The following is an 18,981-nucleotide window of genomic DNA, read 5'->3' on the forward strand; positions in this document are numbered from 1 at the left end:
CAGACTCAATTCAAGAATTCTGGCTGCAAAGAGGTGGCGGGGGGTGGCTGAGAAGGCATGAGCATATTAGAAAGACTGGGATTCAGATCCTGGCTCTACTTATTAGCTATGGAATTTTGGTCAGATTATTATTTTTTTAATTTTTTCTGACAGAAATTAAAACTCCTCTCAGTTTGATCAAGCATATCAAATAAGCTATGGTTGCCTCTTTTTATTGACCACATTCCTCCATGAGCTCTGTCCTCTCTCTGTTGTGGCCTGGTTGCTCTGCAGGCTGTTGAACAGTTGTCATCCTGGGATTTCTCATTACCATCAATGTGGTAATCCTCTTGCTTTCTCTTTCATTGAATTCTTTGTTTCCTAGTTTCTGTGTCTCTAATTTTTCATTTTTTTTTTTGTTTTAGTGGAAAATGAATCCTAGTATCTTTCTGAGAAAGGGTACACTGGTGGTAAATTTTATACATCTTTTATCTTTCGTCTGTTCAAGTAAGTCTATTTTCATGATTGATGGATAGTTTGGCTGGTTATAGAATTCCAGTTAGAAATAGTTTTCCTTGAGAATTGTGAAGCCCGCACTGCATTGTCTTTTGTGTGCTGATAAACAATCTTACGCTGATTCTGATTCCTGATCTTTTGTATGTTGTATTTTTTTTTCTTTGAAATGGTTAGGATCTCCCCTTTGTCAGTAGTATTCTGAAAATTTTCAGTGATGTATTTTGCTAAGAGTATTTTTATTCATGATGCTGGGCGCTAACAACTGAAGACTCATATCCTTCAGTTTTGGGACATTTTCTTGAATTATTATTTTAAATTTATTTGCTTTTTTTAAAGATTGGGTCTCACTGTTGCCCAGGCTGGCCATGAATTCCTGGGCTCAAGTGATTCTACTGCTTCAGCCTTCTGAGTAGTTGGAACTTCAGGCATGAGACACTGTGGCAGGCTTTGAATTCATTTTTTGATAATTTCTTTTTCTGTTTTTTTTTTTTTTTTTCTTAGAGTTCCTTTAATTTGGTTCTTGTGCTTAATGGGTTCATTCTGTTATTTTTCTTAAGTCCTTTTTAATTTATTGATCTTTTTATTGTATTTTCTAGATTTTTTTCAATTCTACTTCCAACCCTAATTATTTCTGTGATAGTTTTTCGTGATTCTCTTTGAGTATTTCTTTTTCTTTATAACATTCTATTCTTATTTTATGGATGTACTGTTTTATTTCTCTGATAATAATAATTTTCTTGTTTTCTTCTATTCTTTTAATTTTCTTTTTCTTCTACATTTTATCTTTCCATTGGTATTTTCTGGTCTCTGTCTTTTGTAACTGGTGAACCTTGATTATCTGTCTGTTTTGAAGAGCAAGGCACTAGCACATGGACTGGCAGCTCTGTGAGTGTGTGGAGGGAGTGGAGAAGGCTTGTTTACTGTGAGAGCCTCACAGTGGAGATTTGAGCAGGAACTTAGCTGTTTCAATTGAGGATCTTCAAATTGCTGCCTTTAGCTTGTTTTTCTTATGTTTCTCAGTTTCCCCAGAGGAAAATTCTCTAATCTCTTGCCTGGGGAATAAGACTGGCAGGTGGCATTCCGGAGAAGGGAAGGGAGACACTGGGGGCTGGGAGCTTGGTAAAATGAGTGATCTCAAGGTTCAGTTTGTAGACTTTCTCTGAATCTCCTTGTCTTTTTTGAGGGCCATCCTCCCACCCTCTGCTGGGTTATCTCCCAGTAGAACCTTTCTTACTCAATATCTCCATATAGTAACCCTCTTGCCTTCTGCCCAGTAGACAAGGGGCTGTTGCCCAGCTGTGCAGTCTGGCCAAGGGGATCTGCTTTGTATCTACTCCTTATTCACACTTTTAATAACCCCTCACCAGTTGCTTTTAGACCACCCTTCATTGTGCCTGCAGAGGTCCCTGGTACCTCCAGTTCCCAAAGTTTTCCAGGGTTCTCTGGGGGAGAGTTGGCATATTTCTTGCTGACTGACCTCCTGCGATCATTTGACTGAGTAAGAAAAGCTAAAAGCATCTCACCCATCCATTCCCACCCTAAGCATTAAAGGATGATTTTATTTCTCTGCGTATTTTGTGCTTTGGTGCTTCTAGATGGGATGAAGTTTTTACATTGCCCCAGCATATGGCATTGGGGTAACATGAAGAATATAGACAGACATTGACCTCCCAGGGGGCTCTTGACATGTGTAACAATGCAGAATGTTTATACAAGCCTCCCTTGATATCCTTGAGGGATTGGTTCCAGCATCCCGCCTCCACAGGGTACCAAAACCCATGTATGCTCAAGTGCTTTATATAAAATGGCATGGTATTTGTGTCTAATCTATGCATGGCTTCCTATATACTTTAAATCATCTCTAGATTATTTTTGATACAGAATACAATATAAATGCTATGTAAATAGCTATTATACTGTATTGTTTTTATTGGTATTTTTTATTGTTCTCTTATTATTTTTTATGTTTTTCAAATATTTTCTATCAATGATTGGTCAAACCTGCAGATGCGGAACATGCAAGATAGAGGGCTGACTGTGTATATCTGCAGTCAATACAGCCTTATAAAAGTGCGTGAAGGGGAAGGGAGATTGGGAGTGGGCTGGGGAGTGTCCCTAGAGTGAAGTAGGTGTGGTGCATGAGATGTGCTGGTTTGCCTTCATCCTCTGGAAGTGAAGCAGCTCTAGGCAGCATATCCGTGGGTGCTGATTCTTCTGGGGCTCAGCCAGAAGCTGGAACTTACAGTCATCGGCTCCTTGATCCCCAGGTGGTCCTGCCTTCGTGGTTGTCCTCTGCAAAGGTCTCCTCGCTTATTGAGAGAATCTCTGACCCCAAGGACTTGAAAAAACTGCTCAGAACCCGGAATAATGTACTGGTGCTTTACTCCAAATCTGGTGAGTGTCCTTTCCTGGCCTTGAGGTCAACTGTCAGGGTAGGATAGGATAGAGGGGAAGGTGGGGGGCAGAAGTGGGAGGCAGGAGACCTTAGGACAAAAGCCACTCAGGGAGAGTCCGAGGGACATGGAGTTTGTCAGCTGTCTTCAGAAGACAGAGGCGAGGCACACAGGGGCATTAGCTATGCCGCTTTCTGATACCAGGGGATGGTTCTGCTTCTTTTTAGGAGTGTTTGTTGGGAAAGTCCTCTGAAGCCCCTCGCTCCTCAAGACGGAGAGGGCGAAGTAGGACAGAGGATTACAATGGCGGATACTAGGAATGGACATCCTGGCTTCTTGTACAGGCTTGGGGCTGAGTCCCACCAGGGCATGCTTTGCCAGAGCTGTTGATTAACTGGCCAGGCCGGCCTGTTGCTAGCTGAATGGGCCCAAGGCTTGGGAACGCTCACCCCAGCTGGAGCCCTGCCCCTGCCTGGCCCATCTGTCCTGCTCTGGGGTCAGATGCAAGACTGAATTTAGAGTGGGCTCTAAACTTGGGACACAGCACTTCTGGGGGACAGGAGCAGCGGCAGTGGCCTGCCTCTCTTTTGACCTTGAGGCTGGCAAGGACATAGCAGATGGAGAGAGGTTTGCTTGGCTCTTGGCAGTGACTTTGGGGGAGGGTGAACGCCGACTTTATTGAAGTTGTTCCAGCAGAGTTAAGTGTTTTTTTGCTGCTTCTAAGGATGCCAAGTTTTCTGTGGCCCTGGAAAAGCAGCAGCCAGTGGCTGGGCCAGTTCCGGGCACAGCTTTCCCCGGCAGCTTGGCCTCGGCACTCACTGGCACCTGGGGGATGATAGAGGCTCCAGACGTGCCTGCATCCTCCAGGCATCCCTGGCATGTGGGATGCGTTCATTGCCACTTGCGGCTGCTTCCCCTTCTGGGGGTCTGGCACATATGCACTGAGTGCGTTGTTGGGAGCCTCACATGTGACTAGCATTTCTCGGCTGTCAAGAATAGAGGTGAAATCAAGGGAAAGGGGAAGCAGTGTCCTCTTGAGGCCTAGGGCATAGGGCCCTGAAAACATGTGGCTCGCTGCGTTGGATACTCCTGGAGTTGGAGCTAGAGCGATTGTCAGTGACAGACACTCTCCATTCCTTCTCTGGGGTAGATCCCATCATATAAGCTCATCATAATACAGTCTCTTGTACTCCTTTGCCATGAGGGAAGCAGTGTAGGTTGTCAGAGGACATCCAGTATACAAATGAGGAAACTGAAGCTGGGAGTAGCAGACTCATTTGAGATTTCCAAACAGCAGTGGGGAGCTGGTCCCTGTGCCTTGCTGCCTCTCATTTTCTCCGGATGGAGGATGGGAAGAGAATATTGATTCTGCAGTGACAGAAAGGGTTGGAGACCAGAATGGGGCTGAGGCCAGAAAATCATTATGGGAAGTTAGAGAGTGGAAAGGTGAGGTCTGTTGTCAGGAGCGTGCAGGGCAGGAGGTAGCACCTGAGCTCTCTTTCCCTAACCTGACCCTGTCTCGAGCTATTGAGAGTAAATCCCCTACTTGCCAGTGCTTCCCACTTGCCAGCCTACTTCCTGCTTTCATTACCTGGTGGGGCCTGGGCAATTCTTTTACCTTCCTGCCTCCTTGCCCACGCCTGCTGCACGAGACATGTGACCTTCAGTAGAGTTTTTGAGCAGTGCAGAAACTGGGTTTTCTTTGTTCCCTCCAATCCTTCCAAGCAGCGCCTCCCTTTCCATGGCTGAAAGGCAGGGTTAGGGCAGGGGGTACTTTATCTTGTTCTAGTTTGTTCCTCCCCCTCCCCTGCTTCCCAGAACCCAGTCTGAGCTGTGGAACAATGGCTTTCTCTACTTCAGTGACTCGCTCTCCTCCTGTCACCCTGGCTGTGGTTTCCTGGGAGTGCCTCCTCCAAGTGACTCTGTGCATGTCTCTTGAGCAATACTTTTGTTTGCTTCTGTGAAAGGCTCAGCATGCTCTGTATTCACAAACGGCTACCATTATCTACACTAGAAGAGGCGATCTGCGGAGGCAGATAATTCAGACATCATTTCTGCTTGGCTTGGGGACATATCGTACGGTTTTTGGCGGGAGAAAGCAGCAGATCACTCTCCCCACCAGTGTTTGTCTGGCAGGCCTTTCAAGTGAGCTCACAGGTGTCACCTAGGAGAATGTGACTCAGCAGCCTGCTGGCCACAAGAATCAAACACTGACCACAGCCACTCTGCAGTGGATCATTGCAGGCTGGCAGTGCTGAAGTCCTGGCCAGAGAGGCTCTGTCCCTAAGACCCTGCCCTCTCACAGAAGTATCTGGGTGCCTTGCCCCGACCTGTCAGGATTGACACTTGCACCAATAAGAAAGTCTTCCTCTTTTGCGATCACTACATCCTATCCCAAGGTATGGTCCATATTCCTGCAGCTGACCCCCGGAGGTGCTGCCAGGACCAGCTCTTGCCCCATGGCTTCTGGGGAAGTGGGCTGTTAAATGTGGCTTAGGTTTCCTTGGCATTGACTTATCAGAACCTAGTGTCACGTACAGACCTCATTTTATCACCAGGTTATACTGAGCACCTAGATGAGTGTGTGCTGCACAAGTAAAGGAAGGATCTGATCCCGGCTCTCGTCAGCTCCCGGGTGGGGCACCAGGACAGGTGAATGTGGAGTCAGCAACATAGTTACTTATGTTAATTATAGGATTGTAATTGTTTATGCAATTTTCACAATTTATCCCAGAAAGGCATGAGTCAGAGACTTTCTTGAGGATCTGGCTGAGAGATTCTTGGAAGAGTAAGGTGTGAGGTGTGGATTAAAGGCAGGGTGAGTTGGGGGTTCTATGTCCAGGAGGAAGGCCCTTGAGGATGGTGAGATCAGGGGTTTCTGAGAAGGGCTGGGAGTATTCTTGCAGGAAGGAAGTCTCCATCATTCCTCACCCCTGAGGGAAGATGGCAGAGGTGGCCCAGTGCTCTTGGGCACAGGTGTTTAATTTTTTGTTTTTTTGCAGAGGCAGCAGCTGAAAATCATCTCAGGTTACTGTCCACAGTGGCCCAGGCGGTGAAAGGACAAGGCACCATCTGCTGGGTGGATTGTGGGTATGTCCTGGGGATGTGGGCCATGGTGGCTGCTGGGCAGGGGGCACATGGGGCTTTGATGGGTGGGACTGAGAACTGTCCCTTGATTAATAATCTGAGAGAGAAGATGCAATGGAAAGATTCCCTCTAGCGATACTTCGAGGTCACCTCTGGACTGGAAGAGGGAGTGTCTGGCTTTCCGCCCCTTTCTTCCCAGCCCAGCCCCTTTTCTTTTCTTTTCTTTTCCCATAGAGTTTCACTTTCTTCTGTTTTCTTGTGTTGCTTTCTTCTGTCTTCCTGGAGGGAGGTGAGTGGCAGAGGAGGCCTTCCTGTCTTACAGAGGGTGACCTTGATACCCAGAGAGGCAAGGTGATTTTCAGGGTTACCTAGTGAGGTTTGCCTGTGGTGAGTCTGCAGCGAGACCCATGAGCTCTACCCCCCACCCAGGTCGTTACACTAGACATCTCTGCTGCCCACCACGCAATCAGTGGGTTGACCTGCCTGTGCCTTGGCTTCCGAGGTGGCCCAGTCCTGTAAAGGTCTTCTAAATCTTCAATGTATCTATTATGGCCCGAGTCATAAGCCTTGTTGTTACTACCCTGCAGGTTAAGTGAGCTTTTACAGCATCCACTCCAGTGTAATCCTCTTTGTATTCAATCTGAGTTCTAAATGGCTACTTTACGAGTGAATTTTTGGGACACAACTGATTTATAAGTTGATGAACTCAAGTTTGTTCTTCCTGTGGTTAGAAAACATTGAAGGAGATTCATATTTTAACAAAGCACTGAGTGAAACTAGGATAATAAGTCTTAGCCAAGTGGTATGTGCTGTATAGTGTGTGTGTTCTTGTGTATGTGTGTGTGTGTGTGTGTGTGTGTGTGTGTCTGGCCTCATACTAACGGAACAGAAAAGGCTACTCACTAGGCAGTAGGTGAGATCTTAGCCCTTGGCTAATTCTAATTCATAATTGGTCCAAAAATGTGCTTGCCTTCCAGACATCTCTCTTTCTCCCATATTTGACCAGCCGTGCTCTCTGTGACTGGCAAAGTGACAAAGCCTATTAGATGGCGACAAGGCACTTTGGAATTTCCATATCTGAAGATGACAACAGCTCTGCCAAACCAGTGGAGGCTTATTGTAGGGAGTTCTTATGAGGCTTGTAGGTGGCAGAAATGGGCAGAGAAGCTTTGACTTAGTTGCTGCCTCCACCTGGGTCCTTGTAACAGACATTACTGGGCATTTACTGCATTCTTTGAGAATACACAGTTGAACAACTGCATCCTCAAGGAGCTCAGTGTGTGAGGAGAAGGCACACACTTATCCCAGTGATTACAACATCAGGTGAACAATGCCAAAAACACAGACTATATGTATGGAGGGAGAGCCCCTCAATTCTGCCTGGAAAGGTTGAGAAAAGCTTCGCAGAGGAGGTCAGGTTCACATTTGGTGCAAAGACCTCAGAGCGCAATACCACATGTTCACAGTGCCCTGGCTTTCCCTGCAGGCAGCTGCCTGTGGAGTGGGGCCCCCAGAACTGCCTGTGGAGGTGAAAGGCCTGCTGCAGTCCCCAGGCAGCCTGAAAAACATGCAATGCAAGATTCCTGAGTTAAATGGGGTTGGGGTAGTGGATGAAGACAGACTATGCAGGTTCAACTTCAGGACTCGCGTTTGGAAACATGATGTCTGGAGTCAAGAAAAGCGCCAATGAGAACATCCTGTGAATTTCGATGTGCTCAAATTAAAATTGGGGCAGGGACGCACCTTAGAGGTTGAAAGAGTTCACCTTAAGACAGAAGGATGGACTATCCCATATAGTTCCCTCACTGTATTGAATTTATCCCTGCAAGAGGAAGTAGAAACTGAAATGTTAAAACAGTGTGGATAAGTAGGTGGATTATGGAACCAAAGTGGATTAAGTTGGAAGCAGGAATATCTGGGTGTGAGTTTGAAATTAGAGGCAGGGTACAATATTTCCTGAGTAGCCCAAGGTTCAGAATTCTGGGCTGTGGGCCATGCAGGCCACTCTACGTGGCAGCTGTCACGGACCACTGTTAGAAAAGGTGATCTCCACTTCAGCTCGGTCACTCCTGCTCCGAGACTTCCAAACTTGCCTGTAATCATTAGGGCACTGGGAGCCCGCATGACAGCTCCACAGAGCCCCGCAGTGACAGCTCTCGCTGTAGTCCTAAGTGTATCCAGTCCGTGTCTATGGGTCTGTGAATGAGACACCCAGGGATGGGCAGAAGTGCTGTTAGGAACTTTGCTTTCTGGTGCTGTCTGCCGAGGAGTGAGTAGGTGGCATGGAGCCATGTTCTCTTCTTTATTCTTGTTACAATGAAACAGCAAGTAGCCAGCCAGAGCTCGCCTCCCTCAAATGGGCCCTGATGAGGCCCCCGTCTCTCGTCCTTTCCAGCTCTACTTCCTGCCCTGCCCACGAAGGGTTGGTGGCTAGGATGGGGACAGGGCTTGAAGTGGGGGTGACCAGGAAGGTCAGGAGTGCACAGACCACCTTGCTTTTCCCTTTAAAGGGCAAGTGAGGGGAACAGGGACCATCTGGGGTGAGAAAATATGCTGCTCCAGTGTTGAGGTGTCTTTGCAGATATGTGGAATAAGGGAGAAAGCCGTAGGCTTAGGAGAGGGCCTGGGCTGACTGCTAACTAGTTAGTTAGCTGCACTGCTCATTAGCCCCGTGACACTGGGCAAGTCGGTCACCCGAGCCTCTTTCGTCAGCCGTGAAACGGGACAGCGATATGCATTCTGCCTTATTTCCAGGTCTGTGATAAGGATCGGGTGAAGGAAAGTTCTTTCGAGAATAGGAAATACAATTTACATGTGAGACACCATTCTCCTGATGTTGTTTTTCACCTGGGCAAGGTTGTTCAGGAGGAAACTGGAGGGGAGGAATGGTGTACATGTTCATCCAGCAACTGTTTACTGGGTGAGGAGCCCTTGGTTCTTGTAAGGATGAACCTGAAGAAGGTTTTGGCCGTGGGAATGAGCCCCTGGCCATGGGTGTTTTGCTCTGACCCTTAAGAAGTACAGGGTGCAGTGGAATTTTTAGGACTATCGGTCAGAAAACCCAGCTTTGAGTCCTAGGCTCTGACATCAAATCGCTGTGGGGCCTTTGGCAAGTCACTGCCCCTCTCTGGGCTTCAGTTGAATCTTCTGGGAAATGTGGAGTTGAATCTTGTTACTCTCATCTGTATAGAGCCTGCTTCAGAAAATGCCAGAAGTTGCCAGGCCCAGTGTGCGGGTTATAAGCACAGTGGTGGGCATTGCCTTCCAGGCTTTGAGGGGGGTTTTTTCCTCTTTGTGCCCCTCCCTCCCCATCCCCATTTTGGAATGGTGCCTATCCTTCTCTCTGAGGTCCTCTCCTGTCCTCCTCTTTTCTCTCCCCTTATGAGGTTTCTGTTCCCTTTTCCCAATCCTGTGTCCAGGACTCCCCACCGCTCCCTGCTTCTGCCCCGAACCACTCTTGTTTTTGAGACAGGGTCTCACGCTGTTGCCCAGGCTGCAGTGTGGTATCACAATCTCATTTCATGCAGACTCAACCTCCCAGGCTGAAGCCATTCTCCCAGCTCAGCCTCCCCAGTAGCTGAGACCACAGGCACATACCACCACACCCAGCTAAGTTTTGTATTTTTTTGGTAAAGGCCAGGTTTTGCCACATTGCTCAGGCTGGTCTTGAACTCCTGAAGTAATTCACCTGCCTTGACCTCCCAAAGTGCTGGGATTACAGGTATGTGTCACTGCCTGGCTTGTCCTTCTTTTGGCCTCTTTTCTTCTCTTTCCTCTCTATATTGATATTTCTTTTCCTTTTTAAAAAATGTTTTGCTTTTCTGGCCCTTTCCTCCCTATTCATCCATGTGCACCTGCAGGAACACAGAAACACTTCTCCATTGGTGTTCTCCCTGGTCCCAGGCCCTGTAACTTGTTGCTCTGGGGTGTCTCTAGGGTGTCTGGCTTCTGTCCAGGGTTTTGTCAGCTTTCCTTCCCCCTCACTCCACTCCTGGCTCAGACCTCAACAGCCACGCTCGGTCTGGCTGGTGGTGGTTGTCCGGCTGTTAAGCGGGTTGTGTGCAGGAGTTGGTATTCCCCTCGTGTTCTGCCAGCTGGGCGCTGGGGCTTGGGCTTGGCATGGAGTGCTGCTGTCTGGGAAGTTGAGCTGGAGCCAGCGAGGAGCTGTGCCTGTTATGCTAATTCCTGAGGCTGCGTTTCACAGGGGGCAAGGCTGTCCTATCAGGTGCTTGCTACTTTCTTTTCCTCAGGGCTTCAGGTCATTGCTTAACCACGTTTGCTTTCTTCCCTGCTCTCCTCCCCATCTGCTTGATTTCTCTGAAGTGGTGACAGCTTCCCAGATGCAAGACTGGGGGCCTGCCAGGGTAGGCGTAACATATTTTAAAGACTTATGTTTTCTCCTAAAAACTATCTGAATTTAGTATTTGCTCCTAAGCATGTTCAACATTACTTACCATGGGGTAAAACAGACTGCCAGAAGAAGTGCTGTGTTTGTCTTGTGGCTTCAGATGCCTCCCAGCACACCACCATGCACTCGTTGGAGTGACACGGCCCCTTGAGGAGCAGAGCCTTAGAATGGCTGGGCTGGAAGGGCAGTGAAGGGGAGGCACCTTACATGTCTGCAGAGAAACCATGTTCTTCTCTCTGTTTTCCACCACTCTTGCTAACTTGGATTGCTGTGCAATCCAAACCCTGTGATGTACCTTCTTGAGGCAGGTACCAAGGGGAACAGCCAGATCGGGGAGAAGGAGCCCTGTTGTAGAGAGTCTTTCCTTCAGAGCGGGCTATGTGACCACCAAGGCCTCTCCAAGTTCAAGGCTCTGCTCTCTCAGGACTTCTCTCTCATGCCTCCCGCCTTGCGTCCTCCAGCCACATTCCTTCACATTGTCCTTGGTGCTTGGCATCAAGCAGTCACTCAGGATTTCTTGCTCAGCTCTCACCCCCATTTTCTTCATGTCTTTGAAGTGAGGGTGCTTTCTACCTTTCTTCTACTTGTCCCCAGGGGATCACAGGTCCACCTGCTCAGAATCCTGCCATGTTAGACCTGGCCAATGGGGGGAAGAGAGTGACCCCTTCTTTGATGCGGAAATGGAGCTAGAGAGGCTGGGGTAGCCGTGGGCATCACGTTAATACCGAGACAGGCAGAAGCTTTCCTTCTGGTTTTCAGTGTAGCCTCCTTTCTACTATACCAGGAAGAGCTGAACGTGGTCTACCGTGGACATAAGAACCCCAACTGTGGCTGACTGAGGATCCGGTTGGGAGGGGAGGAGAGAGATGACGGGTTCAGAGGGTTTTTTTGTCTCCCCGTTTTGCCTCAGGTTCTGGCTCCTGGTTCATGTGTCAGGATATAAGGCAGCCTGTCTCGATGCTTTATTTAGTCTTACTTGACCCTGTAGAGAAATCAACCTCCATTCAGCTTATGTGGACAGCTCTTGCATTTTGCAGCTCAGGAAACTAAGGGTCCTGCCAGAGGTCGCTAACGGCAGAGCCAGATGTTGAAGCTGTCACTCTAGCTGGCCATGGTGCTTAGGCTGGACTCGTGAAAGACCTCAGAGCCCCACCCCCGACCCTGCCGGCTTCCAGACCTTGTTTATTCTCTTTCTTCCGACTCTCAGCCCCACTTTGATCCCTGGGTCTGACTCCCAGGAGTGTATGTCTCCAGTCTCTTAGATAATTATTACTGCACAGGAAAATCCAATAAACACTGCACCGTGTACCTGCAGCCACTCCCGACTAGCAGCCAGCTGTCCCATGGTAGATTCAGATGAAAACACCCATGTGCATGCGCCTGTCTGGGTGGTGGTGGTGGGGGGTGTGGAGGGAAGTGTGTATAGGCCTCTGCCATCTTTCCTTCTACATTCTCCGTGGAAGAGAGCCAAGCGAGGTGGGGAGGGATAGGATGGAGCAGATTGGTGACCTTGATGCCTTATTCCTTGGAACAGTGGTGAGTAAATGGGCAGAGAGATGGCTGGTTCCTACAGTATAGGGGCCAGTGAAGTGGCAGGACCCTCAGGTCTTTGCACTGCCAGCCCCTTCTCCATGAGCCTTGGTGGCGTTCTCCATCCCCCTCAGTTCCTCAGTTCTAGCAAAGCATCTCGTTTTCCTGCTCACTGCGTTGTCTCCTTTCTCCCCTAGAACCTCAGTGATTAGTTGGGGGAGGGAGATAGTCAGTAGATCGATTAATTGTACTTAATCTCCCAACTCAGCTCTTTTTAAATCTCTGAGCTTGAGTAATTTTCTCCCCTACTTGAACTCTTTTGATACTTATTTTCTGCGCTGCACAATGAGTGTGTGCACACATGCTTGCACACACACACACACACACTACTCACACTTATACACTCTGAGAGACAGAACTGTGGGAGGGAGGGAAGCAGTGCCGAGAGAACACTGTCAGGCATTATCAGCTGGCAGGATTCCTGGAGCTCAATAGACAGAGCCCAGAGATCCCAGAAAGCCAGAAACGCAGAGCCTCATCCCAGCAGCAGTAAGACAACATCATTCATTTCAGCCATTCAGCCATTCAGTCAGGTGATTTATAGAGTGCCTACTGTGTGCCAGCTGCTGTTGTACCTCTGGGGAGATAGCTGTATACAAAACCAAGCCCTTGGCTTCACAGAGCCCATGTTTCTGATGGGGCAGGCAGTGGACAAGTTGGTCCTATGTTGATAAGCGCCGAGGACAGGAAGACAGCAGGGGAGGGGAGTTTGGGAGTACTGGAGCCAGCAGCCCTCGGGTCTTTGCCAGAAATGTGCTCAGACAGGACAGGAAGCCTCCGCCCCACTCACTCCTCAAGGAGAGAGAGAGTGCAGGGGATGGGAGAGGAGAGAATCCTTAGGAGTGTTACATAAGCTAACAAGGGAGGTGGCACAGATTCTGCAGTGAGGGCTCGTGGGGCGCTTACTTAGCTGGAGTGAGGGCAGAGGGCTGCACACCGGGCTGAACCTTGGAGGCCACACTAAAGAACAGGCAGGGGTGCCCCTGTGCCCCCAGCTCTACCAGCCAACTTAGTTGGTTTGGAGTCTTGGTCCTAAGCCTAGCCTGGGCCCTCAGAGAGCCTAAGGCTGTCGTAGTGGGACTTTTCGGTGGAGGGGTTTCCCACAGAGTGGACTGGGATTGTCATGGGAATGAACCGGGCCCCGTGTTTCCTCCCTCTGCTTTGTGATAGTCACAGGCAGAGACTGGCAGCCAGGCTTGATGGAAGAGAGAGGGGCATCAGGTGGGGATTCTCCCCTCCAGTTGCTACCTTGCAGTGTCCGAGCCGCCCAGGCAGGCACTGCAGGGTGAACAGAGAGCTGATGAGCAAGCCCATCGCGTGCTGCTGGTGCCAGGACAGGGCTGATGGGACTGAGGGAGGCCGCACCCATTCCATCCCGGTCTTGGCTCCTGCCCCAGCTGCTGTTTGTTGTTGCAGTTGGGTGGACAGTAGGTGGTCACAGAAAGAGTGCAGCACAGCAGAACAAAGGCCAACGAGGAAGGTGCCAAGTGAGTGGTGTAAACATCAGAGTCAAGCCCTCTGTCCTGGGAATTAACTCAAGTGGGGAAAGGGCATGTCGTTTGCAGTCGTTCTCAAACAGACCCACCGCCTGTCAGTGCAGTGTCACCACAGAGCCCCTGTGGGACGGGGCACACCTGAACTGTCATAGCAGTTGTCAGAAGAGGCCTGTGTGGACCCCAGAGGGCTTTAGGATAAGAAAATTTTCAGCAATGCCCTGGGCTGCCTTCTCCGTTCGGAGAGCCCACTCTTAGTTTGCCCCTTCTCTGGAATCTCTCTGTCCTAAAATGTCCTTGCCACCTTAGGGGAGGAACTGTTGCTGTGTCATTAGCCTTTCCTCTCTGGATTCCTCATGCATTTCATGAGTCCCCACTATTTGCCAGGCCCAGGGCTGGAAGCTGCAGTGGCTGCAGCGATGGCTAGACAGCTGGGACTAGTACAGAGGAAACCCCTGGGCCTGGGGGAGGATGCAGGGAGGGAGACACTCCTCCTCTCTGACCCTCACACACCTCTCCAGTAAGACATGCTTCTTGAGTTGCAAATTGCATCTTTACACTTAAAATGAGGTCCTGCATTTTTTTGCATGTCCATTGATGAGTGTTGCTTTTAGAATTGAGCTGAGTGTTTTAATTAGTCCATCTGTTCTGGGCTGGTGCACAGCTGTGTGAAGCTGGTGGCTGTTGGTGGAGAGGGGGCATGTAAGCAACTGGGAGATACAGCTCCTTGCCTCAGGTGGCTGTTGTACCTGTCCCAACAAAAGTTCCCCAAAACATGACTCCAGTTGTGTAATGCGTGGTGACCAGTGGGTGTTGGGTAGCCGAGATGCCCTCACTGAGTCCTTTCAGGGCTGGGGAGATGGCCCCCAACTAACAAGCAGGGCTGTCTGACTGACTGAGTGCAAGCAGGATGGGGAAGCTGTGAGAGCAGGTCAGGTCTCTAAGGGGCTGGTGTCGGGCCCAGGAGAGCCAAACCTTGTAGAGGTAGGGGAGAGGAATATGAGCCAGTGAGGGAGCTAGTCTAATATAGTGAGTGGTTTCCAAACTTGAGCACACATCAGTATCACCTAGAAGGTTGTTCAAATGGAAATCACTCAAGAATCCCCAGGGTTTCTCATTTAGTGGGTCTGGGATGGGGCTGATAATTTGCATTTCTAACAGGTTCCTAGATGACACTGGTGCTACTGGTTCAGGGACCACATATTGAAATCCATTGTTCTAACAGTAAGGGCACCAAGATGAGATGAGGTTGTACACAAGTGCTTTGCAAACGGGGAATGGCACCTGACAGGCATTTCTTATTGGAAGAGAGTGTAATATCCCAGATGCCAAGGGAGGGGCTTCTTAAACCACAGCCTTGCCCTGTCCTTTTGCCTTTTGTCAATACCTGGCCAGATTTCATAACTTCTTCAATATGGTAGCATGTTTTCCTCTAACCTTGGTCAGACGGTATATAGTAGATGGCCTTTGTCAGAGCTCTAGAAACAAAAATCTTGCTTGTCCCACCCCCACAGAGATTCTGAATTAATAATCAGAGGAAGGCCAGGGCATCGATATTTTTAAAAACTCGCCTGGTAAATTTAAAGAACGGCCACAGTTGGAGTTTATTTTCTTATTACCATGGGCTGTCTACCCCCTAAGCTTCTGGGGCACTTCCTTTGTCTGGATCTGTCTGTGTTGCCACCCACAAGTCATGACACACCAGCTCCTGTTTGCTTGTCTCTTTCTTTTCTTTCTTTCTTTTTTNTTTTTTTGAGGCGGAGTCTCTCTGTCACCCAAGCTGAAGTGCATTGGCACAGTCTCGGCTCACTGCCACCTCTGCCTCCTGGGTTCAAGTGATTCTCCTGCCTCAGCGTCCTGAATAGCTAAGACTACAGGCGCATGCCACCGCGTCCAGCTAATTTTTGTATTTTTAGTAGGAACGGAGTTTCACCATGTTGGCCAGGCTGGTCTCGAACTCCTGACCTCAGGAGATCCACCCGCCTCGGCCTCCCAAAGTGCTGGGATTATAGGCATGAGCCACCATGCCTGGCCTCTGTCTTTCTTGATCAGCCCCTACTTGCTAGTTAGTCACCTTCCTCCAGTTCTCACAGCCCATCTGTAGTAAGGCCTTCATCTGCTATTGAGAATTCCAGGTTACCTGGCTTATTTCTTAGGACACCAGCAGATTTTGCTGTCAACACCTCTGTGAGGACTTCAGGTAATAAATAGTTCCCGACATTTGTGTCTTTCAGTGATGCAGAGAGTAGGAAATTGTGCAAAAAGATGAAAGTTGACCTGAGCCCAAAGGATAAAAAGGTCGAATTATTCCATTACCAGTAAGTACACATGGGCATTTCCAATTTCCAAGTAAGTGCTGAACGCTTTCATTGGTGTTTTCACTGAACAGCAATTTTTAGTTAGATTAATTTTATTTCAGAATGCTTTTCTTCCTGTGTTTACAATTATTTCTTTTTTAAAAAAATCCTGAATTGCATTCAAAAGCTGAATCTTATTAAGATGCTGCAGGAAACCAAAGGTATGTATCTTCACAACCATTCTTAAAGTTAACACATTTTTCTCCTCATTTGACAGGGATGGTGCATTTCATACTGAATATAACCGAGCTGTGACATTTAAGGTAAATTTACCTCCCTCGTTCTCAGCAGAGGTGGAGTCTAAATGGACGCACAAAGTCTGGCAGGTTTTCTCTCTGAGAAAAGAAAGAGCAGATTGCACAAATAGCTCTTCTAAATGACCTGAGAGATTCTTATCTCTAGAGCATATGTCAGCAGAATATCTGGAAAAGTTTGTAGCTCTTAACACATAGAATTGACCCAGCTTTGGAGATGAATTTGTGAATGTATCAGCAGCTGTCCAGTGAGGCAGGTGATGTCACCTCTCTCTCTGCCAAAGGCCCCTGGGTCTCCCTTCGCTATAGCTTCAAAGCCCTCCCCCCATTTCTGTGGTAGTGTCCACCCTTAGGCTGGATGGATGTACAGCGCCCAGGCTAGCACAGGGTATCACACATTGGCAGCTTGGCACCTTTAGGCCGATGCAGCTTATTCCAAATGAGATATGGGTATCATTGAGGAGTTCCCTGCTATCAATTCAGTTTAGAAGTAGATGGAAAAGCATAAATGAAAAGAAATAGGAGATCCTGTAATCACAAAGCAGCCGGCCCAGCCCTTAGTACTCCTGTACTGCAACTCTCCTCCTTCGTGGTCAGCATTCCCTTCCTCCAGCCTGTCTTCTGCATTCTGGTCCTGCGTTGGCTGAAGCCATATGTTTCTTCTGTTCCTGATGTGTTTGAACTCACTTCCTAACTCTCATCTTTCCCAGACTGGGTTGGACCCTGTACTCCTGTCTCTTCATCTGTCCCTCTTTCTCCATCTGTGTCTCCTTCCATTTTTTCCTATCTGTCCATCTGTCTGTGCAGCTGTCAGTGCCCTTCCTTCTTTCTCCCTCTGTCTCTCCCCACCATCTCTCCAGGTCATTTCTTGCTTATCCACTAACACTCATTCTTTTTTTAAGTTGCTACAGCGTTCACCTTATACAGGGACTCAGCCTGATTACTCATCATCTTAACACCTACTTAGACACTTAGAAAGTTCTTCCAACTAGAATTGCTCAGCCCTTCTTATTCCGTGTTAAGACGTCAATCGAAGTTGTTGGAGAGAACACATGTTCCCCAGGAACGAGGTTTAGTTGGGTTGGGTTGGGGATGTGCTTATGCAGTGATGGAAAGAGGGCTGGGGTTTTGTTTTGTGGTTGGAGGTTGTGTATATTTTATGTTTAACCAGGACCTCTGAGGAATCTGTCTTGGGCTTATGGAGCCGGGAGTTCTCAGTGGCTATTCAGAACTGGAGTAGCAGAAAAGGAGCAGGGAGCCCAGGTGGCCCCAGCATGCCACTGGGTGTCTGGGTGGGAGAGGCAGAATCCTGGCCTCGTCCCACTTCTTACAAAGACCAGGCATGTGAGGTTGGCATTCTCTTGACCTTCCCATGATTTCTGCATTAACAAGCTGAAGAAGTGGTTGAGCATCGCACAGGCCCAGAGTCTTCAGTTTCAGATGGAGAAAGGGCACTCTTAGTCCCAGCATCCCCAAGCGGGACTGGGGCAGAGTCCCAGGAGTTCTCCAGGGCAGAGGGATGGTGACAGGATGGTTCCCTGACTGCCGATGGCTTTGGCCTTTTCAGCTTGACTGACCAACTTTCCATTCAGGGTTTCTCCTGGGACCCTGACTCCAGAGAGATGGAAGAGCCCTCGACAGGAGGGGCCCATAGCCTGAAGGCCCATGTTCTGGCTGTGGCTTTGTCAACCCACACGGTTGGGCAGGAGCATAGTCACAGTTGCTGTGCCATGGCACCTAGAGAGGTCACAGGCCAGATAAGTGAGGACTTAAATTACTTCACCCCATTAGCAAACAATAGAAAACTCATAGTGAGGAACATCCTGTAAGCTGCCCTTTCCTTGTTAGCACATACTCCCCGAATCCTTACTATAGAAGTGGTGAGAGCCAGAGGTGCCACCTGGCAGTCTGGATTCAGATGATGCACTGATGATCTCAGGGCCTGGTAGCTGTGAGCCAGGATCACAGCCGTGAAGGTGTCCTAAAGGCCAGATGTGGTATCAGACAGTGCCTGGGACTCAGAGCACCCCGAATAGCACAACTGAGGGTGGACTTCAGGTGCTGCTCCCTGCAGACTTCCCCGCTCCCGAGGTCTTGTCCAGTTAGATCAACTCGGAGAGAACATTAGAGATGGGGTTATTCAGTTAAATGAGAATAATCCTCACCTGAAAAACAATATTGTGTGTATGAACCTGTCAGTTGTTACATTAAAAGGCCATTTCTTTCCTTTTCCATCCACTGCTTTCTTTTTTCTTGATGCCAAGGTGGAGATGGGGGAAGGGGCTGGGCATGGGGCCAGGAGCCCCTCAGAGCAGCAGTGCCTAACTTGTTCTGGGGTTCTGCTCCCACTGAGTATCTACTGAACACAGACCTCCCTGAAAAAGTGTGTGTGCATGCAATCAAAGTCAATGTTTTCACGTGAGTCTGGGGTTTCACCAACTCCTGAAGTTTCTTGTGCACCCTAAGTTGAGAGCACCTGCACCGGGTATTTCTGGAACCCCAGGCAAGGGGGGGCGGCTACCAGCATCTTTCTCACATAGCTTGGCGGACAGGTGCCTCTGCAGCTGTGGGTGAGAGTGGGTGTCGGGAAGACCCTGACATTTCCATAATTCCTTATGTTGTCATGGCGAAGCCTTGACAAGGGACCGAGAAAGGGTGGATCCGCCTTTTGCTGTGGCAGAAATGGCTGTTCTCTTGCCAGGAGGCGTTTCACAGCTCCACTTGGACAGGCAGGAAGCACTACCTGAATGAAATTCTATGAAGTCTTGGCTGTCTCCCATTCTCCCATAGTAGTTCTTTCCAAATAGAGTTTCCAGAAATAATAAGCCTTACTAAGGTCCTCTCTGTATGTGACCAGTGGATGGGCTGAATGTACACCCTTACTATTATAGAAGAGTACTTCCC

At 48.8% G+C, this 18,981-nt stretch overlaps 1 protein-coding gene across 2 annotated transcripts in view; it reads left to right on the forward strand.

Moving 5' to 3' along the window:
* Nucleotides 1-18,981, forward strand: part of PDIA5 (protein disulfide isomerase family A member 5) — a 92,137-nt gene that overhangs the window by 19,462 nt on the left and 53,694 nt on the right. Inside the window, exons 2-5 of one of the 2 annotated variants that reach the window (XM_017508201.1) lie at nucleotides 2,763-2,889; nucleotides 5,891-5,978; nucleotides 15,701-15,784; nucleotides 16,041-16,086. In XM_017508201.1, coding sequence (XP_017363690.1) covers nucleotides 2,763-2,889; nucleotides 5,891-5,978; nucleotides 15,701-15,784; nucleotides 16,041-16,086 — 345 coding nt within the window. Of the gene's footprint in view, nucleotides 1-2,762; nucleotides 2,890-5,890; nucleotides 5,979-15,700; nucleotides 15,785-16,040; nucleotides 16,087-18,981 lie in introns of those variants that run through there. The other variant, XM_017508202.2, reaches the window with a different exon arrangement.

This window comes from Cebus imitator, unplaced genomic scaffold (assembly GCF_001604975.1).
Source record: "Cebus imitator isolate Cc_AM_T3 unplaced genomic scaffold, Cebus_imitator-1.0 Scaffold387, whole genome shotgun sequence".
Classification (NCBI taxonomy): domain Eukaryota; kingdom Metazoa; phylum Chordata; class Mammalia; order Primates; family Cebidae; genus Cebus; species Cebus imitator.